Genomic DNA, 27,766 nt, shown 5'->3' with positions numbered 1-27,766 from the left:
CAGTTACATGGGGATTCAATGGGGAACAGAATCCAAAAGCTGTTTGTAAAAATGCTGCATTTGTCACATGGACAAATGGGAGAGAGAGGTGGAAATGAAGGACATTAGTCCTAGCTTGGCTCCAAGCTCACGCTTCCTTTGGGCTCCATTTTCCCCACGTGTAAAATGGGTTAAGTGAAGCCTCAATTTCTCAGACAGATGTGGTAAGGAGAGATGAGATGAAGCGCTGAGATGCCATACATTTTTAATTGGAACGCTGGTCTAGAAATATGAGGCATTGTTATTATTGCTATTCCTACTGCATTAAACTCTTAACTATGTGTGTCACCTTTGGGGATTCTCTGCAGCTTTAAAAAATTCCTGAGATATAGAAGTGTCAATACGAATGGAGGATGCATTTTTATCTTTAAAAAAACCCTATATATTTCCTAGCTTGTCCTCTGAAAATGCCAAGAAACAAAGGCCAAATGACCAGCCCCAGCAGCAAAGAGAATTGCTGGTGCCTGGCTTGTGGCCTTGATGTATTATTTCTCATTAAAAGGAATCAGAGCTTCTGGAAGAAATGGCTGGAGTAAGAAATGAATACAATGACACCAGCCTACTTTATCATACTAGATAGCAAGGAAGGAATCAAAATCTATTAGGGTCATGTCAAAAGGATTTGGGAATGAGCTGGAAAAGGTGCCCACTGACCAAAGATGGGGCCATTTGGCCATCAGTGAGGATAATAACTTCAATAGATTGAAACATACTAGATGCGTTTTGGCCCATGAGTTCATAATGGTATTTAAGAAACATTAATTTGCCACCACTGGATGATGAATCAACTCATTATATTGAAAACTAGTAAATAAAGGGAAATAATCAAACATTTATCTATTCTTTTCTATTTGAACTGTACTTTAAATAACCAAGTAGTTAAGGAGAAAGCATCTCTGCATAGAAGTATTTCAGCTAATAGATGAAGAAGGAAGTATAGAATTAAAATATCATTTTGCAATCCCTAATGACCGGACAGACTAGGCAATGAACATCAATGGCTACTGAAATCTCTAAAAAATATACAACTTGACTTTAGGTGCCTCTTGACAGAAGGACACAGCCCTACCTATCACCTTGTTCTGCCAAAACAAAAAATCAAAAAATCAAACCTGAACCTGAGAAAGCTTCAAAGCCCAACTATCAATGGTCAGGAGATATAGGGAACAGAGGAACAGGCCAAATATCCATAATTATGCAATTCTAGAACAAACAGAGCAATCAACCAACCAACCGACCAACCAACCAACCACGCTATGTGGGGAATTCTGCAGGCACACAACCCCATTTCTTCAACAAGTAAATTATGAAGGTTAGAGAGAGAGACAGAAAGATAAGGAAAGATAAAAGAACTTTAAAAAACAGTTTAAGAGAAATCAACCAATTGCAAAAGGTGGATCTTAATGGGATATTGAGACAAAGTATTGTTTATGGTATTTGTCAGGGAATTGAAATATTGAACGATGGTGGGCTATGTGATGGTTTTAGGGAATTATTGTGTTTTTTTGTTGTGATGATATGGTTTTTATATTTTTAGAGTGTTTTTAGAGATACATTCTTTTTTTGTTTGTTTGTTTGTTTTTGAGATGGAGTCTCGCTCTGTCGCCCAGGCTGGAGTGCAGTGGCCAGATCTCAGCTCACTGCAAGCTCCACCTCCCGGGTTCCCGCCATTCTCCTGCCTCAGCCTCCCGAGTAGCTGGGACTATAGGCGCCCGCCACCTCGCCCGGCTAGTTTTTTGTATTTTTTAGTAGAGACGGGGTTTCACTGTGTTCGCCAGGATGGTCTCGATCTCCTGACCTCGTGATCCGCCCGTCTCGGCCTCCCAAAGTGCTGGGATTACAGGCTTGAGCCACCGTGCCCGGCCTAGAGATACATTCTTAAATATTACAGATTAAATGATGTGATGTCTAGGACTTGCTTCAGAAAAATGCAGGAGAAAGGGGAGTGGACGGGGGTATGAAAAAAGAGGCCTCATTGTGAGTTGATAATGGTAGGTGCTGGAGTATATGGAAGTGCATTACAATATTTAGTCTACTTTTTGATATTGGCTGTCATTTTGATATTAGCTAAAGACAGATATAATATATATATATTTGATTAGCCAGTGTTGTGTATTAAATGCACTAGTTACTCTGGGAACTTCTTACTATCTTGGTTAAGTTAACTCCACTTACTGATGAAGCAGACCACCAGGGCTGTATCCTGAGCAGGTGTAACCTGTCAGTGGCATGATCTTGGGCAACTTTCTTACCCTTTCCCTCCTGCCCCATATGCACAATGGAGTTATGAGAGTGCCTACTTGAGGGGTTATTGAGAGGATACCCAAGACAAAGGATTTAGCACAATGCTCTCTGCATGAAGGGAAAGTCTGATAAACATTGGCTGCCAATTACAGTGAAAATTTCTGAGGTTGCTAGTTTCTTACTTTGGTAACTCATCTTTGCAGTTCTTAAAATACACAGAACTATTGGTGAAGAGAACACAGGATTCTGGATTTTAATTAATTCCTAGATAGCTTTCTACATGTAGGAAGATACAGGGTAGGTTAAGATTAATCTACAGCTCACAACTCTGATAATGGTAGGACCCTTCTCTTACGAAGATCTTTCATAAGGAGGGAATCGTGATTCCTTCAAAAGACAAAGCCCTGGAACATAGCATGTGGCTTTCTGATCTCCTCAAACCCTGTTTTCTGATTATTCAGGGGCATTCTGTGCCATTTACAAGTGCTCTGTCTGGAACATGAACTAGCCCCTGACCACCTCTCTCCCATCATCTTGAATATTTTCCTTTTCCATTGCAGTCCAGCTACACTGGCCTTCTCTCTGTCTATTAAACACACCCTGCTCTTCTCTATGCCTGAAATCCTCTTTTTCTGATTTTCATGTGGTTCCTTCTTGTCATTAAAGTCTCTGCTTAAATGCTGCCCTGCGGAGGAGCCTTCCCTAAATACTCACCACAGTTGCCCCTCCTTCCCAATATATATCATTTATTTTTATTTTCTTATTAGCACTTATCCTTTTTGATATTTCTTTGTTTCATTTGTATTTATTATCTCAATACCTTACCAAAATGTAAAGCCCATGGAAGAGGAATCTTATCTGTCTTCTTGACCACTGTGTCCTTATCTACTGGAATGGTGCTTGGCATATCCTTGGAACTCAATAAATATGGGTCGAATTAACACACGACTAAATCCATTGATCAATAAGTGGTTGAAACCAAAACATACCAACAGCATCTGAGAGTCCATACACCCTTTGGCCATATGCATCTGTCTTGTCCCAGATGAAGGTGTAGGCCAGGTTGGGAGAAGCCTGGAATGACTTCTGGAAGAGATGCCCCTCGACAGCCACCATCAGGTGAACCCTGATGAGGTTCAGGGGCACTGTGGACTGGGTCATGGTGATCTTGAGCAGTGACTTGTACCCTGCAGTTCTGGAGCTCAGATAGCGAAGTTTCACACTGGAACCAGGGAGCTCGATTTCTTCATGAAGAACCTGGAGAGGAAACACGTGGCAGACACACACCTCAAACACACCTGTGCAGGTAAACTGTAACCCTGATACTGTCTGTCTGCTATGTCTCTCACTGAGGCATCACATCTTATGTGGGTGCAAGAACCACTTACCACCACTGAGAAAGAACAAGGACAACAACAACAACAACAAAAACTTTATCCTCCACCATAGAGTGATGGGGCTGAGGTTATGATTTTTGGATTAATAATTATTCTTGGTCACTGTTGTGTTTCTTTTTGAAAAACCACACTGTTGGCAAAAGATGTAAATAAGAACAGCAGGCTTTATTGCTAGCTGCATGCAAGGAGGCCACGAGAGGCTGTAATTATACGAACCTACAACTTCCACTGACAATCCATATAAAGCAATAGGGAGGCAATAATATAATATGCCCTCTATTGTAACACCAATGTAGATCATTAAAGCTCCTCTTATCATGTATCTCTGTAACTAACAGGAATAAAAAGCAATCTGCAGGTGGGTTGCACATATGTATGTTGTTTTTATTTTATTAAAAGCTCTGATGACTGCCAAAGTCTTGAAGGACTATCTGCAAACATGCAGAACACCCAAGAGGGATTCAAACTTTCATCTCTGGTGGCTATAAATTTTATTATGCTCCCACTTTTTTCACTCCCCTATAATATTAGTTTCTGGTCCACTCGGGGAGGGCAGTGTCCAGTTGGTTTTGGTTAGGGAAGTCCTGAGAGTCCTGCCCTGGCACTGCCATTCCTACCTGGGTCTCAGGCACGATAGGATTCTGCCCAGGGGCAGCACTGAAGAAGGTGGACAGAGGGGAGGAGATGATGATTGGATCGGGCCGGACAAAGCCACTGAGGTCACAGCTGGGGATGGAGTTCTCCTCGGTCTTCATCACCAGGGTGTCCATGGCATAAAAGCTGTTCCACGGCAGCCACACGGTGCGCTCCTGGCTCATGAACGGGGCTCGCTCAAAGTGTAGAGTCAAGGAAGCACCTCCATTGGCGATCAGGTCGAACCTGGAGAGGGAGTAAATGAGCTGATGAGAGGGTAAACTCACCTTTAGACAAGGCAGGATGCCTCTCCTCCTCCCCTGATGGCCATGGGATGGGCAGAGCACAGAGGAGAACATGGGCTTTGGAGATAGACAGGTGGGGCTGGAACCCAAGCTCTATCACTTACTAGTTGAGTGGCAATGGGCGAGTTACTAACCCTCTCTAAGCCTAAGTTTCTTCATCTGTAAAATGGGAATAATTACACCAATACGCATGGGATGGCTAAGAGTGAAACATCACGAGTGTAGAGCAGAGCTCAACAAACTATGACCCATGAGCTAAATCCAGCCCACTACCTGTTTTGCTAAATAAAGTTTTATTGGGCAGGGCGCAGTGGCTCATGGCTGTAATCCCAGCACTTTGGGAGGCTGAGGTGGATGGATCACTTTAGGTCAGTAGTTCAAGACCAGCCTGGCCAACATGGTGAGACCCTGTCTCTACTAAAAATACAAAAATTAGCCAGACGTGGTGGCAGGTGCCTGTAGTCTCAGCTACTCAGGAGGCCAAGGCAGGAGAATTGCTTGAATCTGGCAGGTGGAGGTTGCAGTGGGCCGAGATTGCACCACTGTACTCCAGCCTGGGTGATAGAGTGAGACTAAAAAAAAAAGGGTTCATCGGCATACAGTTATACCCATTTGTTTATATATCTTTTAGGCTGTTTTCCTGCTATAATGGCAGAGCTGAGTTGTTAGTGACAAGCCACATGGCCAGCAAAGCCTAAACTATTTACTGTCTGACCCTTTACAGAAAATGTTGCTGGCCATTCGTGTAAAGCACTTAGCACAGTCCTAGGCTAATAGAATGTTCAATAAATAGTGTAATCATAACAATACTACGTTAGGACACAGGGAGGAGCTCATTACAGCATTCTTCTAATCAGTCTCTCCTCTGTGGCTGATTTCTTTGACAATGGTTCTTAAGCTGTATTTCTGTTTGTTCCTTAAGAGCTGGATAGAGGTGTACTACCTGTAAAGTAGAATAAAGGTAGCTTTTTCCCAATTAACAGAAAACAAGAACGTTAACAGAGACTAGTGTCCTAATTTTAAGCTTTATTTTACCTCACCTCTAGAATTTCATCTCTCTCTCTCTCTCTTTTTTTTTTTTGAGAGAAAGTCTCCCTCTGGGGCCCAGATTGGAGTGTAGTGGCACGATCTGGGCTCACTGCAACCTCCGCCTCCCAGGTTCAAGCGATTCTCCTGCCTCAGCATCCCAAGTAGCTGGAATTACAGGCTCCCACCACCACGCCTGGCTAATTTTTTGTATTTTCAGTAGAAACAGGGTTTCACCGTGTTAACCAGGATGGTCTCGATCTCCTGACTTTGTGATCTGCCCGTCTCTGCCTCCCAAAGTGCTGGGATTACAGGTGTGAGCCACTGCACCTGGCCTTAGAATTTCATCTCTTTGAGGGTAGTGGTGCTGTCTGTCTTGCTCCCTTCAGAATCCCCAGCAGCTAAGAGTACTTGGATCACAGTAAAAACTCGGTAAAAATATACTTGACTCGCTGGTTTCATCCAATCTTAGTAACACATTTGGTGTTTTTCAGTAAATGTGAATGAACAGGGAGCATATGAATATTAAGATAAACATCAGAGCATGTACAGCACAATAGTTTACTTATTAATTACTTTATTTATGTGCTTATTTATTGGGCATGCACACTGCTGGGGATAGTTCTGCAGAGTACAGAAAAGAGTCAAATGTCTTGAAGTCAAATTGTTCCTAGTTGGCACGGTAGAATCAACATGAATATTTGGGGCACATGCCACTATGCAACAGATTGTGGGATTCCTCAGAGCATTCCCAAGCACGTCCTGTGACTTCCACAGCTTTGCAACCTGAATAAGCTGAAGAGTAACTGATCCAGGAGGTTGGATAGATGATCTGGGAAGTGGACTTGGGGCATAATTACTCAGGAAGCAGTGGAGAGGGATGCAGAAGAAAGGGACAAATAGCAAATCAAGGACTCAGCAATGTCTTCTTCTGTTGTCTCACAGGACTTCAGAGCAATTGACTCAAGGATGTCAGTTCTTCAAGAACACTGGCCTGGGTGTGGTGGCTAACGCCTGTAATCCCAGAACTTTGGGAGGCTGAGGTGGGTGGATCACTTGAGGGTAGGAGTTCGAGACCAGCCTGGCCAACATGGTGAAACCCAGTCTCTACTAAAAATACAAAAATTAGCTGGGCGTGGTGGCGGGCCCTGTAATCCCAGCTACTTGGGAGGCTGAGGCAGGAGAATCACTTGAACCTAGGAGGCGGAGGTTGCAGTGAGCCAAGATCGTGCCATTGCACTCCAGCCTGGGCGACAAGAGTGAGACTCCATCTCAAAAAAACAAAAACAAAAACAAACAAACAAACAAAAAAACAAAAACACACAACAACAACAAAAAACACTGGCTTCTAAGAGTGAACAAGGGCCAGAGTAATTTTGCAAGGCACACATCTCCCATCCTGGGCTTTAAAATAATTAGATCTGGCTACAGAAATGTATGAGTGAGATATCAGAAATTTCATGAATATTGAAGATTTGATATGAATTTTTAGACTCCTTGTTTGGCTTTCAGAGGTGGGAGAGTGAAGGTAGGGCTCCTGGGGGCTGGTAATTGTTGAAACTGGCTGTAAGGCTACCTTAGGGCATTAGAAATAAAATCAGGCCAGATACTTTGCCAGAGAAAGGTAAAAAAAAAAAAAAAAAAAACCCTGTTCTTACCTCTGTGATATATCCAAGATTTTCCAGTGTTCATTTTACAGAAAGAGTGTTGGATCAGATTTGTAGCCACAGTTCCCTTCGCATTTAAAATAGAATGCCATAATTGTGTGTGTGTCTGTGTGATTTTTAGCCCAGAGTAAGTCAGTGTTTTTTCCCTCCCATAGATTTCTTTTCTTCTTCTTATCTTTTTCTTTAAATTTCTACTCTATGCCCAACTGGATTAAGGAAATGACAGAGCTTTCATCTTGATGGGGGCTGAACGGGTACATGTTTCCAATCAGAAGATAATAGGGAAAGGTTGCCTCCTTCACACAGCAGGGTGACTGCTAAATGTATTTAATTAGACTTCTCTGATTACACGCCACCCCCTCCAAACAGTAGTGAAAACAACGCAACTCCTAAAGCCACAGATGAAAGCAGAAGGGGATCACCACAGGACGCTATGTCATGTGGATTCCTGTCACCCTGCACTACCTTTGATTTAAAACAGGAGTTCTTTTCTAAGAGCTACCTTCCCTTCTTTTTCTAGAATATGCCCCCACTCCAAAACACACACACACACACACACACACATGCACGTGCATTGACCTGACATTAAAAAAACGAGGTGGCTGTGAGCTGTACTAGGTAAGCTGGCTTTCCTATTTATTTTCTGTTTTTGATGCCACATCAAAAAGCATGAAATGTCTTTGGGGGAATCCTCACTAGGGGACTGGCCTGGTGGACATTCCAGTTCACCAGGGGGAATCCTGTGGTTCTATGACAACAGCACCGTCTGTCTCTTTGCACACATGTGTGGTGCTGAGTAGGTCTGAGCCCCTACTTACGTGCCATCCTGGCGGGTGATGGTGTAGCCGTATTTTGGGTACTTGACAAAAGACACATTCACACCGACCAGGGGAGTTCCATCTGTAGTTACTACTTGGCCTCGGATGAGAGAAACCAAGCTGAGAAAGAAAAAAACAGAGGTCTTTGAGCCACATGAAGGAGAACAAAGAGACATTTCCCCACTGCCTCTGCTCCCTCATCCTCATCTGGTCCCTCAGGCAAGGAGAAGGCTTCCAACATTAACTTCTGGTTTCCCACAACCACACTAGTGACATTTTGGGGTGAAATCTGTGGGCAGCATCTCCTGTCACCGAGCTGGGCCATGGGGTCTCCTGGGCACCCGCCTACCACTCTTGGCCTTGCTCTATTTCTTGACACTGTTTGGTTTTTGTTTGGCTTGAGCTTCAGGTTGTCCCTCATCATTCCCAGGTGCTTCTTAGCCTGGCACCAAGAGTGCCATACTCGGGTGAGAGCTTCCACATCTGGCTACTTATTTCCATCTTTTAGCTTTGGAGGATGGCCATGTTACTCTTCTAGTGGCCAGAATGTCAGAGTGGGTAGAGGGGAGCACAGAGAGTTTTATGGCTGGGAAATACATATGCATTGTCTTTTGCTGCCCTCTAAGAGCAAAATTTCTCATAATCCATGAGGGTCTGAGGAAAAGAGAACTTTGGAGATACATATAGCAAAACCCTTCAATACACACATTCAATAAATATACACATTTCTGCTAGGAATATATTGGATTCTGGATTCTATGTTACTACATATTTCTCTCATGTCAAGTTCCTGCTATCTTGAAGGGTTTTGAAATCCTACCAATTTATTTCCAGTGTTACAGAACATCTCTCTCTTTCCAGGCACAGTAACTAGAACTTTCCCACAAATCCTGGTTTCCAACCAGCTACCCCTGGGAAAGTCCTATAAAGCCAAAGAGATGCTACAATATTCTGCTCAAAGTCCACGGAGGGAGAACGCGCATGTCTCCTCTCATCTGAATTCTCTTGACTTCACAGAGAAATGGGACAATGAGAAGCTCCATTTCTGCACCGAGCCCCCAGCCGACTGGGCAATTTGGCAAAAGAAGAGAGGTTCTCAGGCTCCCAGGGTCCTGGACACACTCCCAGTTTCCGAACTAGGTGATCAACTGACCCGTCCTTTGCCAGAACCTTGTCAAAGTCGGCTCGATTTTTGGAATGCACTTACTTTTGCATTCCCAGTTGTCCTGAAAACCGGAGGGATGCTGTCTCTCGTATCTCTCTTTTTATTAGCAATACCCCCAGCTGTTCAACTCCAACCCTTTGATGATCTCAGGAGTGTTTAGACTGTTCCACTGACAGCTCTAATTGTCTGCTACTGGCTGCCTAACAAATGAATGTCATTTTTAGCTGGTTTTAACCACAATGCTAGACTCTTTTAAAGTGGAAAACTAATTTATGAAAATAATCCTTTTGTTCAATTCCATTTTCTTATCTTAGCTCGGACTAAGATTTCTTTAAGACCTTACCAGACACTATTTTAAAATCAGTGATGTGTGTTGACGACCACAAGGTACACAGTGCTCATGATGAGAAAACAAAATTGAAAGTACATTCCTCGGTGGAGTCCTCCCACCCTTCCTTTTTTCTACAACCGCTATTTCTTTTAAATCATTCCTGTAGCAGAAGGCTTTGCAGCGTGCCATAGGAATAACAGGAGTAGTGCTGCCTGTGATTTCTATCCTCTATTTTTCAAATTCTTCCTTGCTGCTGGCTTCCTATCATTTCCAGGCAGTCAAATTGCAGAAAAGATTCAGCTAAGACATACTATCAGTTCATTTCTATTTATGATTATTGATGTGTAACAATTATCACATTATCTAGATAGTGAGATCTGCTCTATAAATTATAGTGGTGGAGTCAAGGCATTTCAGTTATTTTTGTATGCCATTATCTAGGGGAACGCCTTTTTAGAAGTCTTGAATTTTCAAGTTCTTTTTTACTCCTAGCTTTGTCCTTCGTTATTTGTCAGATGATAATGTGCTGGAATTCACATGCTTACTGAACTTCAACCTATGTCTTGGAGTTACATTTCATATTTCTGAATTATGTATCCATGCAGACAGCTGGAGAGCCTGGGCTCATTTGGGTGGTGCCATTTATTGTTTACATTCAAAGCTTCAGAAAGGCTTTCTCTAAAGCAACTTTCTTTCAGGTGTCCTGGGCTGGCATAGTCTACCAAATATTCTGGGGTTCCTGACTGTTCACGTAGTTTGGCTCTAGCTCAAGGTGCCTTCTGGAAGAGGGAACCATTGATGAGGAGAATAAGATGAAATTAGAAGGGCCAGGTGAAGAAAGCGTGAAAGGGAGAATATCAGGAAATGACTGGATTTAGGGTAGAAACAATGAGAGGTTAATGAGGAAGCAGATTGAAACAGACCTTCAGAGGATGCACAGGCCTTCAGAGCATGCATTTTCAGTATAAGCAAACTACAAACCCCACTGAAATGCTTATGGCCCAGTGCAAGCTCTGCCCAGTCACAGGTCTCTAGCAAGGTGAATTATGTTCATAATTAAAAGGAAGTATACTTACAGAATCTGTTATAGAACTTGGATTTAACAAGCGGAGTAAATACTTTTTATTTATCAGAGATCTGCGGTTTTTTTTTAATTTTCTTGAGAGATTCTTCTACTAAAAGAAACAGTAATAATACTGTGTATAGTATATGTTAAAGTCAAATAAAATAGAAAGATGAATCTCTAAATTTAAAACGTTTTATTTGGGAAGCAAGAATTGCAATTCAGGGCATATGCATGGGGTAGTCTTCAGGATGTCTGAAGAACAAAGAGAAGTTTGGAGGTTTTATAAGGAGAAATGTTACTACTCTTTTGAGAGAACGTTAACTGGGACTGGTAAAGTTTTGGCGATCTGGTGAGTTCTGACTGGTGAATGATGTGGTGGGTACAACTAGTCTCAGAGTCGTAGTAGGTTGTTTCAGTCGCTATTAGATAACTGGTTTCAGGTTACAGCAGGCAGTTTCAGTAGCCAGGCCTGGGGAGAATTACATTTCTAGGGCAATGTTATGTGCCCAGAGTGCTTTTTCTTCCTGGCTTCTTGACTCTGCTTTAGTTGTGTATGACAAGAATGACCCAATTCATCTGATCAACTTTTACATATTTAATAGTATTATCCTAATTTTATTAATCAAGAAAATGAGGTTTATGAGCCCAACACGATATCGCTAGGAGGTGTCCGGGCTGAAATAGAGGAGGGCTGAGATTATTTTTACTTTTCTATTATTTCTTTTTCTATTTTATTTTTAGTAAAATGAGAACAGAGAGAAGCAAAAGTTGTTGGCCTAAGGTGACCTTGTTAAGACACTCATATTCAAAAAAGCTGCAGGAATTGGGGCTCTCCAATTTTCCAGAGAGCTCTAACAGGCTGTAGAATTAGCTGTGCTGCCACCCATCTCTTCCCCGTCCCACCCTCACAGGGCTCTCTCGGCTAGGGGGCTGAGTCGGAGTCTAAGACCGATGAAAGGCTCATGAGGAGGGCTCCCAGATAATCACTTATAAAGTAAGGGGCTTCTGTTAGAAGGGAAGTCTGGTATTTCTTCCCTGCTTGGAAGCCGAGAGAAGCAGCATACTTCCAGAGTTGCTCCTGGGCCTACCTGAATGAGGATAAAGAGAAATAAGAGAAAGATGGCACGATGGGGGTCGTCAGGGCTGCAAAGGGGCCAGGACCATCCTACCCAAGTTCCTAGTACCTAGAAGTTTTGTGAAAAAGGACCTGACCAGCAGTGTTTATTTCTTGATGTGAAGGACCACAGAGATGGGGTGTGGCATCCCCAAGTAGACCATGCCCCTCCTTCTTGCATCAGCATACACCATCGACATCTGGACCCAGACCAATTGAGAGGGAGATGAAGCATGGCCAAGCCATAAGAAGACCCCTAGCCTCTCCTACCCTTCCTCTCTACCCTCAGAATCATACATAGTGCATAGAAAAGAGGAGGGGATGGGGTGGTGGGGAAACGTCTCCAAGGCAAACCTTCCCCTTGCTTTCTTCTCCAGGAGCACAGTTCTAACTTGTCCTAGGGTGAAGTTGAAGACAAAATGAATCTATAACTTGATCCTAGAATATTCATAAGCCTCAAATTAGCAACTAAGAGCAATAATAAACTGGAGAGAATGAAGGGTGAAATGCAGTGGCACAATGCCTTGCATGCAGTAGGTAATCTGGAGAGGCAATAAATGGAATTATTGTGTGGATTAGAGATAATCTACACAAAGTCTCTGGCTCATCCTAGGTGCTCAATAAATCCTTGCAACCGGCATCATCTTGACTCTGAGATGCCACTGAATGATAGGCTATGTTATCAAGTTAATAACAGCTTTTAAAAATACTCTATTGAATGAACTATTTCAGCGATGCTTGAACAAAAGCCACTATCAGAGGCATTATAAAGGGAGATTTAATATAATGACAATAACATCATAAAATAACAGATTTTAAAAATGATCTAAAAACCAGGGAATCAACAGGTTTCTCCAGCAGATTCTGGGTTAAAGATGGTGATATCCTGCAAAGACACTAGGGCTCTGTTCTGGAGCCCACCACAAAGTGAGGAAAGCGCACTTCTCTGAGGCCCCCTTGGAGGGAGGTGCCTCTAGAGGGGCAGATTCCAGGCCAATTGGGTCCCCAGGAAAGCTGGAGCACTTCCTCTGGCTCCAACAGGAAGAAAATCAGTGACTTCAGCAGCTTGCAGGGACAGAGGGTACCTACCTGCTGTTGAAAGGGTTCTCTCCAGGAATGATGTGGGTGCTATCCTTGCCTGCCAAGAGCTTGATACGGTCATAGAAGGACTTCACCGCGGGCCAATCCGTTTGGCCCTGCTGAATGATGTCCAGTGGGTCCCGGGACCCCCGGCAGAGCAGGCTGTTCTGACAGGCTGACTGCAGGCAGCAGTCAGGGTCCAGGCAATCCACCAGGCCATCTGGAAGGGCAGAGGCAGAGCCAGAGTCAGCAGATTTCATGGCATAAAGCTGTTTGGAGACATTAACACCTTTGTTACCAGCACAGGCATGAGCAGCATCAAACATACCCAAGGGCCTCAGGTGGCAGGTTTCACACAGCAAGCCTCATCCAATTCCAATCTATACACATAGAAAACAAAAGACTGAAAGGAAATAATTTAAAATGTTGACGAATGGTTATCCTCATGTAGCAGATTAGTGTGTTTCTCTTCTTTATTGTGCTTTTCTGGAATTTCTACTTTTTTTCTACTATGAACAAGTATTATTTGAGTGGGAAAATAAAAACAAAAACTTTGCTTTTAAACAACACAGCACAATTCATTACCCACAGCCAATTCCCAGGGGTCTGTGCTAATGGGTACAGAAGAAATCCAAATGCATGGCATTTCTGGCTGGGCATGGTAGCTCATACCTGTAATCCTAGCACTCTGGGAGACTGAAGGAGAAGGATCGATTGAGCCCAGGAATTTGAGACCAACCTGGGCAACATAGTGAGACCCTGTCTCTATTAGAAATACATTTTTTAAATCAAATTTAAAAAAACTCAAATGCATGGAATTCCTCAAATCTCACTTTAATGGAGAAAAGTATTCTATCCCACTCCCTCTAAGCCAGGAAGGGAACTGCTGACCAATTAGAAACCCAGGTGCTGTGAGTTTTACATTTTCTAGGAAATGTGGAGAAACAGCTTTGGCTTGGGAATCTGGAAACTAAGCCCTCAGTTTCCACAGTAGTTTCTGGTTCTGTCTTCCTGTATGCCCTCAGGACTCGGAACATTCTTATGTACTTGCCTAGAGTCCTGTGCCTCCATCCCTTTACCTGGGCTGATTCCTATTTACTCATCCACCATTCAACAAATATTTGAGTGGTGTCCATGTGCTGGCAACAAGAGAGACAGCAAAGAACCATGGAGACTGTCTTTAAGGAGCTCATGGTAGAGTGGGGGAAACTGACAGGACTGACTCATCCTTTAAGATCAAGTTTAGGTGTGGCCTCTTCTTCCAGGAAGCCTTCTAGATGATGCCCCTGGCCAGATTATTGCTACAAACTGAATGTCTGTGATCCTTCAAAGTTCATATGTTGAAAACTTAACTCCCAATGTGATAGTATTAGGGGCAGGGCTTTTGGGAGGTAATTAAGTCATGAGGGTGGAACTCTTACAAATGGATGAGTGTCCTTATAAATGAGACCCCGGAGAGCACTTTAGTACTCTTTCTGCCATGTGTGGACACAGCAGGAAGACGGCAGTCTATCAGTCAAGAGTCAGGGCCTCACCAGACACGGAATCTGCTGGTGCCTTGATCTTGGACTTCCCAGCCTCCAGGACTGTGAGAAATAAATGTTTGTGGTTTAAGCCCTGCAGTCTGTGGTGTGTTTGTTGTAGCAGCCCAAACTGACCAAGACAGTTAGGAATCCCTGTTCTGTACATCCATGGATCAGAGGTTCTCAAAGAAGCATTCTGCATTAGAAGCCTGCAGGAAGAATAAACGGCCCACCCCACCTCTCCCCATGGAGAGCCTCCAGGAGCAGGCCCTGGAATCTGCATTTTAAACATGATTCTCAGGTGATTCTAACGCACAATACGATTTAAAAATCATTGTTAATGACAACTTTCTTACACTAGAATTAATGACTTCTTAATGCTCGCCTCCCTATCTGGAAAATGAGCTCTTTGAAGAGAAGAATGATGTCTTATTAATTTTACATTCCTTCTTCTCTTAGTACCAAGTACAGAATTGGGCACTCAACAGACGTTTGTTGAATGAATAAAATGACTGCTTCCCATTCCTCACATGTCTGTGAGGGCTGAAGATGGGAATGTTCAGGGCAGTGTTTGCTCCTTGGAATTTCTGATAAGAATGAATTCATTAGCCAATCCTTATTCACTCGGCTGGGAGCTGATTGAACACACAGTGCAGAATCTTGGAGGATAACTTGCTTGCACCTCCTGGATTTGATAGCAAGGCATTTTTTTGGACCATAATTAGAATCATGGAAACATGCACTCAAACCCTGGGCTGTGCCTTGACAAACACTTGTACTGGAACGCTGAATCAGAGGCCTGGCTGGGTGCTTTAAATTTACTACAATGTAATTTTTTGGCATTACTCTTTTCATTTGGTTCCGCTAATGAAAATGAAATATGTAATTTCACCAAAGTTCCACTGTAATTTAGCAATTAATGTGCAATTATTTTAATGCATTACTTTCTTTTTAGCAAACAAACAAATTAGGAGGTTGCATGTTTTGCTTGGCTTTAAATTACTAAAACTAGCCTCTCATTTTCCACATGGGCGAATGTTGCTCATGTGCCTCGTAACACATTTAGATTTACACAATTTCCTAGAAATGCAGACACAGAAGGGTGAGCAGGCATGCACACTTTAAATTGAGAGACTTTCGAAATCAAGGCTCTGAACATCTCGGGCTGATGTGCTAGGTGAATCAGATACTCCCCAGCTCCATGGAGCCTGGCAAACCTCAGACCCTAGAAACAGCACTAGAGATTGTATCTTAGTAGCAGGATGATATCTAGGCATTGTTTCAGATCCACATTCAGGCTGTCCAATCTGGAGGGCCATTGGCAGAATAAGAAAAATAAGAAAAAAAGTGCTTAGAATTCTGCCTTGAACATCACCTTCCATGGGCTGCCTTCACTAGACAGAAGGGCTCTACCATGGAATGCCTGTTTCAGATTTAAAAAATAACCTGCTGAGATAAGCTGGCAGGGCTTCATTCAGCAGCCACAAGAAGCTCCTCAGGTGAGAAGAGACCCACTGCTGTTAGCACTACAGGTTTCTTTAAGGTCACCAGCCTCTTCTGATTAGGAGTACCATCCATCTCTGGTGGCCTTTCCCTCCTGAAGCTCGGGAAGTGTTTCCTCCTGTCCAACCCATTCACCACCTGCTCCATGTAACCACCTTGAAGACCTCTTTGGGCTCAAAGAATAACTTAAGACAGTTTTCCTATTAAGTGCTGAACATTTGCCTCCCCCTCCCCCTCCAGCCTGTCACTCTTTCTGGGCTTGTGACTGCTTCAGAACTGTGAACCTCAAATTTCCCCACTGTTTTGTTGATTCTGGGCTTTTGATTCAAGGGCCTGTCTGGCAGGAGATGGCCTAAACACATCAGCAATAGCAGATGACAAATGCCAAAACAGAAAAAAAATGGTATACAAATGATTTCCTCCTACATATTTACATTTACCTGCTCCAGAGATTGTGCATTTGGGGTTCTACCCATTATTAAGTAGGAGCTACGTTATGCCTATAATGACCTCATCATGCTGCGTGATTATGGGCTGCAGCCGCCAAACACTTTCAGACGACACTGTGAACTTTAAATTGGCACTCCAATCTCCCAGTGGCCTGTCAGTCATGAGAATCGCGTCTTTATGCCAGCAAGCCCCTTGAATGGAGTCTGACATTGCAATCTTCAGTAAATTACCCTGTCACTGACAATCTTGCAGTTATCTCGCAAACAATCAAGCAGGCAATCAAACTGTTCTGAATTGCCAGTTCAGGACCTGAGAGGTGGCCGATGTCTCCATTCTACAGCAGAGGGAAAGCGGCCCGGCCCTCTTATGACATTGGACGATTTCTTTATTTATTTATCTACCTACTTATTTGTTAGTCTGGTTGACTTTTTCCTGGGGAAGGGGGTGAGGATGGTGGGAGAGGTTCGCGGAGTCCTCAAAAAGGACCCAATACTGATTCAGCGGTTATGGGAAAGCGACTTAGGCCTTCCTGATCAGCCCATGCTGCGGGCGGGGGTTCATGTCTGCTTAATCTTACTTCACTCAGTGAAACGGGGCCAAAAAGAATTATCTAGGTGTTTTCTGTCAGAACGGACACTAAATCACAGCTCTGGCTCTATTCTCCTCATACACGTCGTAAGCTAATTGTAATGACAATTTCAGAGAAATGTGATCACGGAGAAACTTTCTGGGAATGATACCAAGGCATTCTATTTATTGCTTTTGATAAAGCAAATCAGAGAGATTCTTCCGTAACAGTTCTGGCAATGGGAAACAGGTTCGTTAATGCTGAATCGAAACCCTTGGATTAGAAGTCCCAAGATAAAAAGCCAAAAAGTCTATACAGCACCAGAGGTGAGAGACTGGCCTCTGGAATCAGATGGATTTGGGTTTGAAGCTCATCTCTGCCAGTTCCCTGGTTGTGTGAGCTTGGAAAGGTAATCAGCCTTGCTGAGTTGCGGTTTCCTTGCCTTCAAAACTGAGTTATAATTGCACATATGCCATAGGGTTATGTGATGGAGAATAAATAAATTTATATATATATAAATTCAAATATGTGTGTGTGTGTGTGTGTGTGTGTGTATATATATATATATGTCAGTCTGGTATATAGTATATGTCCAATGAACTATAGCTATAACCAGAAACTCCCTGAAGTCTTCAACTTTTTCATTTTAAAAAAACGGATGCAAAAGTAAATGAAATTAATATTCCCTTATATTTAGAGTCATTTACTGGTATAGGCTATGGGCTGGTTGAATCTTGGCAAAAATACTCTATTTCCAAATAGTGATAGGTTAATAATAATAGTAATAGTAATAACAAATGCTATAGATTGAGCAGAATTTACATATATTTTTTGTTTAAAGATTCATGGAAATCCTGCAAAGCAGAATAATGTAACTCTTAAATGTCAGATTATAGAACAGGGTGTCTGGGTTTGAATCTCAGATTGGCTATTACGTAGCTGTTGACCATGGGCAATTAACTGCTCTGTGCTTCAGTTTCCCTCATGTATAAAATGGAGATGATAGTGATGATGATGATGATGGTGGTGGTGGTAGATAGTGCTACTGGGAGGGTTAAAGCAGTTATTGCCTGTACAGTACTCAGAGCAGTGTCATATAATGAATGCTCAGTACACTGTCTTAGCACCATTATCACCATGCCACCCACTCTATACCCACCTACAGAGGATGCAACTGAGGCTTAGAGAAGGTGAATATCCAAGTGGCTAAGAAACAGCTACGAATAAAAAGTAGAGAAAGGCAACAGATGAGATTATCATCCTTTGTCTTCATTATAAGGAGGGTGACACTTCCTTCCCCAAGGAAGTCTGAAGACAAGGCAGTGGAAACCCATCAACAGGGGAAAGTGTGGGCAGCTGTGAGATTTCATCACTTCTGAAGGCCTGTCTACTCCTACAGCTGGGAAAGAATGTGGCTGGTTGACATGAACATCTGAAGAGGAATCAGCATGAGAAACCAGATGCCTGGGAATTTGTTCCTGGCATTGTAGGCTGCAGGGGACCACACTATTTACCTGTGAGACACAATCCCCTGTTAGCTGTTTACCATTGGCACAAGGTGGCACTTACTTTTGTACTGGCTATAGGTTTTTGTCTGCCATTTCAATCCCCTGTCTAGTGTACTCTGCTGGATTTTTAAAGGAGCTCCTAACCAGTGAAGAGATTTAAGCTCAAAGCCTTCATTAAACGCTTACTAGTAAAGCTACACTCAGGAGGAAAGAGGCCCTGTGTCGATGGAGAGGCTGTAAAGCAACCACACTAGAAGCATCTGGATCCTTCAGAGTTGGCTGAACCATGCACACCTTTCTGCCTGGAGGAGGCTGTGTGAGTTCTTGCATCATCATTCTCATAGGAAATGGCTCCAGGAATGAGAAGATGCTGATTTCACTTATTTTCTTCTTTGATCTTCTGGGCAGCTTATAGAGAATTTGAATGGAAGCATTTTGTTCAACTTGTCTCCCTGTTGCTTGGTTTGCAAGTGAGTCTCTCTGCAACCTGCATGAACTCCATGGCTTTCTTAGGTATTAAAGACTCCAGAGGGACACCTACATTTACTTTTCTAAGTTTCATTTTGTGACAGAGTTGTAGAGATGGACTCTAACAAATCACTGCAGGTGCTGTGGATGACTCTGCTAGTGTCTGCACACAGCTGCTGGTTGGGGACTGGTCAGACGCTCAGATTTAAAAATAAGCTGCACTCTTTGTAGTCATGGTTTCACAGAGGTACCACCAACCACCAAGTCTACCTTTCCTACTCATTGGGCCAGGAGGCCATAGAGTGGATTGGTTAAAAACATGAGCTTTGAAGAGTACTCTCTGACCCATCGATAGGATGTTCAAGAACAGGCAAAGTTAATCAGTGATGATAGAAAGTTAGAAATTATAGTTACCTTGATGAGGAGGTATTAGTTGGGAAAGGGCACAGGGAAACTTTCTGGGCAGTGGGCACGCTCTTGATCTTCATTTTAGTCACCTGGCTCCCCAGGTAAATTGACAAAGTGAGGGCAGTGATGATTATACCCACAGGAGTGCTGGGAGGATCAACAGAGGTAATCCACAAAAGGTCCTCACAACAGTTGTGAGCACCTTGTCACCTACTAAGTGCTTCTGAGTCATTTCTATGTTTTTTTTCCTTTTCTTTTTGACTCTTCTTGGCATCATATAGGTTTGTTTACCTATACAGAGCTAGGTGCTTGCCAAGCTGTCACTTCCCTAAGAAAAGTCTGGGTAGTCAGGTGGTGAACCCAGTAACTCAGGGTCGTTTTTGAGATCAGCTAACACTGATGAGGAAGTGAAAAATTAATGCAGCAATAAAAAGGAGGGAAGAAGCTATAAGCTGGGGCAAGGAAGATGAAATCTGGTTGTTTGTGATGGAAAAGAAGAAGGTGTAGGGGTCCTGGAGGGCACTTACTGCTGGTCGGCAAAGGCCAAAGGCTCCTGCTGAATTTAAGTTAGAGATGGAAAGTTTTCTGAGTAAAAAGAGGGCAACCATAGGATTGGTTTTGCCTTGGGAGTTAGTTTGTTTTGAGGTAAACTCCTGCAGGGCATGCCTAAGGTGTGTAGCAGCCCGGTCAAAGGGCATTTTTTTTTTTTCGCTAGACCCCTGGCTATATAAACAATTTGAGTCACCCCAAACCAGCAGGTCGGCACCATTCTGGAAACTTGATTTGTAAAAGAAATAGTCCTCCGGCCAGTGCTTGCTAGGCTGCCGCCTGGAACTGGGACTAGCCATTGGGCCTTAGGATATTCCACAGATGCAAATCCCAAAACAATCTGGGGCATCTTATTGACCCTACATGCACAGGAGTGGGGATGAGGGGTGTTAGAGGGTCAGACTGGGGTGCTCCTCCCAATTAGCATTGCTGACCCTGGCCAGTCCCTGATACTGGGGGAGCTACTTAGGAAATTTCAAGGGAGCCACCCCAAAGCTCAAGGCCTGCTGAGATGCAATGCTCGGTCCCTGCTCTGCCCCATTTGCCCAGGGTGGTACAGGCTTTTGGCTCAGTTTGAAAAATAGCAAACGAACATGGGCTTTAGAATTAGAATGTTCTGGCTTTAACACCTGGTCTTATTCATCAGCTGTGCCATCTTGGGCAAGTGACTGAACTCCTGAGGCTCAATTTTCCAATCTATAGAATGGACTTAATAATGCCGACTACACTGAAATGCAAAGCGGTGCTCTAAGAAGGTGCATGTGAAATGAGATGATGAATGTATAGCACTTAAGACAGAGGAAGAGCTCAATACATGAAGGTTATTCTTAATGATATTTCCTGCTCTCCACGAGAGAAAGGTACTGTTCCATTTGCATTTTATCCTACGTCTGCTGACAAGGTGGAAGTGAGGATAATTGAAAGTATTTGGGCTTGATGTAACTAAGAAGTGAAAGGAACGGGCAAGGCTGATTTGATTTAACCTGGCAATACGAGATTAGTTCTTCATTGCCTCTGTAGGGTCTCCTGCATTGCCAACCTTTTAAAGCAATGGATTGTCTGACAGGGTGCTCGTTTGGAAGGTTTCACCTGCCATTAATACCCTGGCTGCCTGATGAACCATCGCTCCTCAGGCATCCTGCTTCCATGCACAGAGCAATGGCCATTCTCAAATATTGCAAGAAGTAAAACTGGGCTGGGTGCGGTGGCCCACGTCTGTAATCCCAGCACTTTGGGCAGCTGAGGCAGGTGGATCACCTGAGGTTGGGATTTCAAGACCAGCCTGACCAACATGGTGAAACCCTGTCTTTACTAAAAACACAAAAATCAGCCAGGCATGGTGGTGCACACCTGTAGTCCCAGCTATTCAGGAGACTGAGGCAGAAGAATTGCTTGAACTCGGGAGGTGGAGGTTGCAGTGAGCTGAGATCATGCCACTCCCCTTCAGCCTGGACGACAAAGTGAGACTCTGTCTCAAAAAAAAAAAAAAAAAGAAGAAGAAGAAAAAAAGAAGTAAAACTGTATTTGTGCTCCTTCTGGAAGACCTGTTGGAAGTTTTCCTCCTACTTCTTGCCAGTTCTTTTGGTCAGACTCTGACTTCCAAGTCCAGAGATCATTGTACCAAAGCACCTTCTGGCCTTTCTTATGACTTAGCCATGGAAGATGACTCATGTCTGACCAGAGATCTGGCAGAGTGGAGGCCCCAGTGAAAGCTGTTTGCTGGCTTTTCTACTCTTTAGGATGGATGTGGGAAAAAAAGCAAGGGCTGCTTAAGCAAATCAAGGCTCTGCTACCAAAGGCAGAAATCTGATTCAGGTAAGGCCTCTCTTTAATAGACTGTACCTTGAAGCCACTGGGGTAAATGTTTGACGAGGGGCTTATAGTGTTTGTCCAGTTATTTTTAAAAAATGATTTTTTACCAACAACTAATGGACAAAAACCAAAAACAAATGCCATCAACAAAAACCTTTGAAACCAATGCTTCTCAAATTCTAATGAACATCACAATCACTCAGAGATCTTGTTAAAATGTAGATTCTCATCCCGTGTCCTAAGGTGGGGTTTGAGAGCCTGCATTATTTATGAGCTCCCAGGTGATGTCTACGTTGTTGCTCTGAGCACCATATTTCCAGTGGCTAAGCTTTAAACCAGTGTTGCTGAAGGTGTGCTCCCTGACTACCTGCTCTGGAATGATGTTAAGATGCCAACAACCCAGACGTACCGAATTCCTCAGACTAAATATTGGGAACCTGCATTTTTTTTTTTTTTTTATTTTTAAGATGGAGTCTCACTTTTGTCGCGAAGGCTGGAGTGTAATGGTGCCATCTCGGCTCACTGTAACCTCTGCCTCCCAAGTTCAAGTGATTCTCCTGTCTCAGTCTCCTAAGTAGCTGGGATTATAGGTGCCCGCCACAACGCCTGGCTAATTTAAAAAAAATTTTTTTTTATTTTTAGTAGAGACAGGGTTTCACCATGTTGGCCAGGCTGGTCTCAAACTCCTGACCTCAGATGATTCACCCGCCTTGGCCTCCCAAAGTGCTGGGATGACAGGTGTGAGCCACAGTGCCTGGTCGGGAATCTGCATTTTAAAGAAGATTCTCGAGAATGATTATTTTGCTCACTAAAGCTTGAGACCCCTGTTCTGAGTGACTGAGAAAAAGCCTTCAAATATCCACAGCAGTACAGCTGAGGGGCTACAACAGCTTTTCCACTCTGTCTCCTGCAGGATGTTAATATGCATTCCCTGAAACACAAAAGTGGAGGTGGGAGGGGACGGTATGCTGTCAAATATAATTTTGGAGTCAGTTAAACAAAGTTAAACTGGTTTCTTTATGGCAGGACTTCCTGGAGGCTTTGATACATGGATAAAGACTCAATATTATGAGTCTTTAATATTGTCATGGAGCACGCAGCATTTCCTACCCATGGACCCTTCTGGCTCTGAGCCTCTCCCTGCAATTGCATCTAGTGCCATACACATTGGGAAACAGTTCATGAGAACACAACACTCTAGGTTTGGGGGCTTTGTTCTTGGAAGCACCAGCCATACCTCTATCTACTCAATAGGCACAAGTGGCAGTCTCACCCTTGATTGACTTCCTATAAAATGCAGGGCTTTGCGTGATCAGGCCCAATACAAACCACATTGGTACTACCAGCACTTCAGTTCAAAGCCTCTGTCCTCCAGCTCCCAGGGTCTCCCAAGGCCAGTGCATTTTAGAGTGGGGACCCTGTGCTAGGTGACAACATCCTAGGGTCAGCAGGACAATGGAACATTAATGGTAACCAGGTCTAAAGAGAACCAGTGGTTGGTGCTCAGGAGGAGCTTCCTGGGTGCCTGGCCCTGGCCTAGGTACTTTAAATGCATCCCCTTATTAAGTCACCACTAGAATCCTGGGTGCTATTAACATTATTGTCTACAGATGAGGAATGGGAGACTTTGAGATTAAATAACTCACCTATGGCCACCCTGTTTTTAAGTGGTAGGACTGGGTTTTGGACCCTGTTTGCTGTACTCTGGAACGAAATCCTACACAAGGCTGCCATGTAAGGTTATGTGACTGTTATGCCGAGTGTCCAACACACAGGAGCCTGTTGTACCTTCTGCCATGACATGTGACATGTTTGTACGAGCATATATATACGAGCTCTTTTATCTAAGGCAGTTTCTGAGAGTAACCATTTACATACCTATTAGAGGGTGATTTATGTTTTGGGAAACTGGGCTGCAGAATGTTTTGGTCAGCCCTCTGCCCCAGCTCCTAGCTTCATCCAGTTTCCACTTTTGACTTAAGTTTACAATTAAGTGCCTGGCCCTCTGCCAGCCACCTAAGCCCCTCTGTGCTTTCTCAGCCTGTGCTTCGATCCAGCCAGCATCCAGTCATGCTCTCGAGAACCTTTTGAGGTGGGTTCTATGATCCTCATTTTGCAGATAAAGAAACTGAGGTTCATAGAGCTTAAGGGTCTTGCCCAAGGTCACAGTGCTAGTAAATGATGGAGAAGTGATTCATGATTCACACGTTGGTTGTCTACCTCAAAGCCTCTTTTTTTTTTTGGCAGAGTCTTGGCTCTGTTGCATAGGCTGGAGTGCAGTGGCTCCATCTCGGCTCACTGCAACCACTGCCTCCTGGGTTCAAGTGATTCTCCTGGCTGAGCCTCCCAAGTAGCTGGGATTATAGGTGCCCTTCACCATGCCTGGCTAACTTTTGTATTTTTAGTAGAGATAGGATTTCACCATGTTGGCTAGGCTGGTCTTGAACTCCTGATCTCAAGTCATCCATCCGCCTTGGTCTCCCAAAGCCTCTTGACTTCTGGGATTACAGTGCTGGAATTAAAGTGCTGGGATTACAGTCGTGAGCCACCACGCCCGGCCTCCTCCAAAGCCTCTTGACTTCTGCTCTGGGTTCTTCACGGGGGCTGGGAGCAGTCACAGCCATATATAGGTACCCTCTGAATGCTGCAGGACTTAGGAAGAGAAATACTGTAGCTTCAGAAAACATGTTTATTTCTTAGTTGTTTTTTCTTTCTCTTTCCCCTTCCTTCTTTTCCTCTCCCTGCCCCGCCCCTGCTGACTCTCAACCCAGAAAGGGCCTCTGGGAATGATCTCATTTGATCAGAAATTTCCCACCTTGGACAGCCTCTGACAGGCCTCTCTGGCACAGTCTCACCCTTGTTATCCTAGAGCCACGTTTTTTATACCTGGGGGATTTCTATCCTGGCTGCGGCTGTCTCCCCACTTTGCTGTTACAAAAACCACTGGCAACAGAGAGCAGGGGCCTCTGCTCTTGGCCTCTGATTTCCCCAAATGCTTGCCCTCTGCCTGCTGTTCCTGGCCTCTCCTGCTGCCTGATCTACCCTGCTCTGTTCCTCATCAACCTCCATTTCAAAGAGCCCACTGACAGGTCACACAGAACTGAGAGGACGGCCAGCGCAGCCCAGGCCCGGCAGGGGGTGGCAGCCTGGTGCCAGACAGTGACCTGCTGGGTCCCTCAGAAAGAAAAGGGGCTGTCACCACCGACACCTCAGAGCAACAAGCCGGAACAGTTACTTTCCGCCTGAGGGGAGACCTCGTCCCTGTGGGGAAGATGAGAGGCTTGGCCCCAGAGTGGAGAGGATTAGTAGGGGGGCATGATGCTTCTCCTTCTGCTGCATAAAGAAATACCCTAGACTGCCAGCTGGTAGAAGGGCCTGGACTTGGCTATCCTACGAGCTTCCTGTGGAATTACAGGAGTTGGAAGTACTAATTTCTAAACGATGTCTTTCCTAAACGTGGCCGTTGTCATGTTCCAGGCACAGTGCTTAGCACTCTCTAGAGATGTTCTCGTTTATTTTGTTTTATACTTATTTGTTTATTTTTAGAGATGAGGTCTTGTGCTGTTACCCAGGCTGGAGTGCAGTGGCGCAGTCTTGGCTCACTGCAGCCTCAAATTCCTGGGTTCAAGAGCTCCTCCTGCTTCAGCCTGCTGAGTAGCTGGGACTATAGGCACCCACCACTGTGCCTGGACAATTTTTTAATTTTTTGTAGAGACAGGGTCTTGCTATATTGACCAGACTGGTCTCAAGTTCCTGGGCTCAAGCAATCCTCCTGCCTCAGCCTCCCAAAGTGCTGGGATTACAGGTATGAGCCACTGTGCCTGGCTGTCATTTAATCTTCGCATCTACTCTACGGTGTAGGTACTAGGAATTAGTATCATACTGCTAATTATGATCACAGGATCTAGAGGCAGCTGATCTGTGTTCAACCCCAGGTCAGCAAAATACTGGCTGTGTGACCTTGGGCTAGTTACTTTACCTCTCTGAGTCTTGGTTTCTTCATCTGTAAAATAAAAATAACCACACCAGCTTAATAGGGCTGTTGCAAAAAAAAAAAAAAAAAAAAAAAAATCAAATAAACCATAAGCAGAAGGACTTGTTGTGTAGTAACCATTTGTTCACTTCCACTTTTCAGATGGAGAAACCCATTCCTAGAGAGGGTCAGTTACTTGACTAAGGTTGGGCAGCTGCTGGTGGGTGGGGAAGCTGGGATTCACGTGCAGCTGGCCCCGCCTTAGACTTGTTGTTCTTCTCCCCTACTCTGTGCTTCTCCAGCAAGCTGTAGTTTGGGAGGTCAGAGTTCACCCAAGAACAATCTGCAGCAGCCTCTGCCTTTCCTCTTGTTTTAAAGCAGGATTATGAGGCTTTCATACCTACTGCACCAACCCATAGGAAGTCAATGGACAGGATGAGGCCAAGTCAATGATACAGATGAAGAGCAGTACAACCCTGTCTTCATGACTTACTGAAAAGATGTATTTTATATTTGGATTTTCTTTGCATTGATAAAATGATGTCAGTGGTATATAGTGACTTGGGTGTCACTGTCTGTATGCATGTTCTTTGAAATCCTAAAATGAAATGTATTTATCTCCCAATAATCTATTGAATAAAAGACAATTGCTTCCAATCCCAAACACTTCTCATGAAAGCTTTTATTCATTCAATTCGTGTAACAATGAGTTGACCAAGGCAGACAAGGACCCTGTGATTATGGCCCTAGATTCTAGAGGGGGAGAATAGACAATAAACAAATGAATGCATGATGGACTTAGAGTGACAGTGTTCTGAAGACACTAAGTAAAGCCGGGTAAAGGGCTGGAGAGTGATGAAGGAGGAGATTTTCTGCTTTAGACAGGGAGGTCAGGGAGGGCTTCTCTGAGGAAGTGATGTTCGTGTAGAAACCTAAATGAAAGGAGGAAGTAAGTCATGGAAACATCTGGAAGAACACTCTGAGCAGAGGCAACAGCAAGTGCAGAAGCCTAGGGTGAAAGTGTATTTGTGAGTTGTAGAACTGGCAAGATGGCAGGTGTAGGGCAGAGAGGAGGAGGAAGAGAGAGAGGAAATGAGATCAGCATGGAAGCAGGGACTCACTTATGCAGAGCAATGGAAGCCACTACGGCAACCTGGGTGCCATGCTATGGGAGATGAGAGGCCCTGGCAAAGCTTGAGCAGGGGTGTGATAGGATCTGACTTCTAAAAGGATTCTTTCCGCTGCTCTGTGGGGAACAGAGTAGAAGCTGGAGGACCCATAGTCCAGCCTAGAGAAGTTGTTGGCATGATCTGAGTGGAGGTGGAAAGTTACTAAGAAATCATGGCCTTAAGGATTAGGAGTAGGGAATGGAGAGGCCAGGTAAGGGGGCATCCAAAAATCTGTGTGGCAAGATGCATAGACAAACAGAGCATGTCCAAGGCCTATGCAATGGCCACCCTGGCAGACAGTGTGCTAGTTGGGTAGTGATGATGTTAGTGTTGCTCATCAAAGGGCTAAGACTTTGAGTGATGGACCCCAGGTAGGCTGGGGTTTTCTCCCTGGTTCTACACTCCTTGAGCCACAAGTTTTCTGAGTGAGCACGGCAGAAGTAAGAGCAGGAGAAGCTTGCTCTGGGGACTGCTGTTCCTCTTTTCTGCATCTGTCTTCTTCATGGATTCCTCTTTTCCAGCATGATCCCAGATACCTAGTGGCTTTGGACTCTCTGGCACACCTGGTATAAAATTACTTTCAGAAAAAGGGTCTGAGAGAAGAATGAACAAGGCATTTAGAATCAAAAGAACTGGGCTCCAATCCCAACTCTTCCACTGTTTGACTCTGGGCAAGTTAACCTCTAGGCCCTCAGTTTCTTTGTTAGTTAAATGAAATCCTCTAAAAGTCAGCAATGAATGCAAAGATTTTTGTAAGCCTGTGTGGCTAAATGGAACATGGCAGTGACCCACCTAGCTTGGGGGTCACCGGTTCATGATCTCTGAGGGAAGACAGCACTCATTCCAGAGCCAGTGGGGATGAAATTGAGCCAGTGGGGATGAAGATGAGTTCCTGATTTTGAAATGTATGCATTATTTGAAATGGTGAGTGTTTGACTGGGAGGCAGTGT

General features: G+C 44.1%; 1 protein-coding gene across 4 annotated transcripts in view; it reads right to left on the bottom strand.

The window, feature by feature from the left end:
- TENM2 (teneurin transmembrane protein 2) overlaps positions 1–27,766 on the bottom strand; it is a 984,758-nt gene that overhangs the window by 59,896 nt on the left and 897,096 nt on the right. For all 4 annotated transcript variants that reach the window (XM_011947738.1, XM_011947740.1, XM_011947741.1 and 1 more), the window contains 4 exons: positions 12,895–13,105; positions 8,130–8,249; positions 4,298–4,559; positions 3,273–3,540 (listed from right to left, as the gene is read on the bottom strand). In XM_011947738.1, coding sequence (XP_011803128.1) covers positions 3,273–3,540; positions 4,298–4,559; positions 8,130–8,249; positions 12,895–13,105 — 861 coding nt within the window. The remainder of the gene's footprint in view (positions 1–3,272; positions 3,541–4,297; positions 4,560–8,129; positions 8,250–12,894; positions 13,106–27,766) is intronic.

Source organism: Colobus angolensis, unplaced genomic scaffold (assembly GCF_000951035.1).
Source record: "Colobus angolensis palliatus isolate OR3802 unplaced genomic scaffold, Cang.pa_1.0 Scaffold27, whole genome shotgun sequence".
NCBI classification, from domain to species: Eukaryota; Metazoa; Chordata; class Mammalia; order Primates; family Cercopithecidae; genus Colobus; species Colobus angolensis.
The sequence above is the reverse complement of the archived record's forward strand: the minus strand, read 5'-3'. Positions and strand labels throughout refer to the sequence as shown.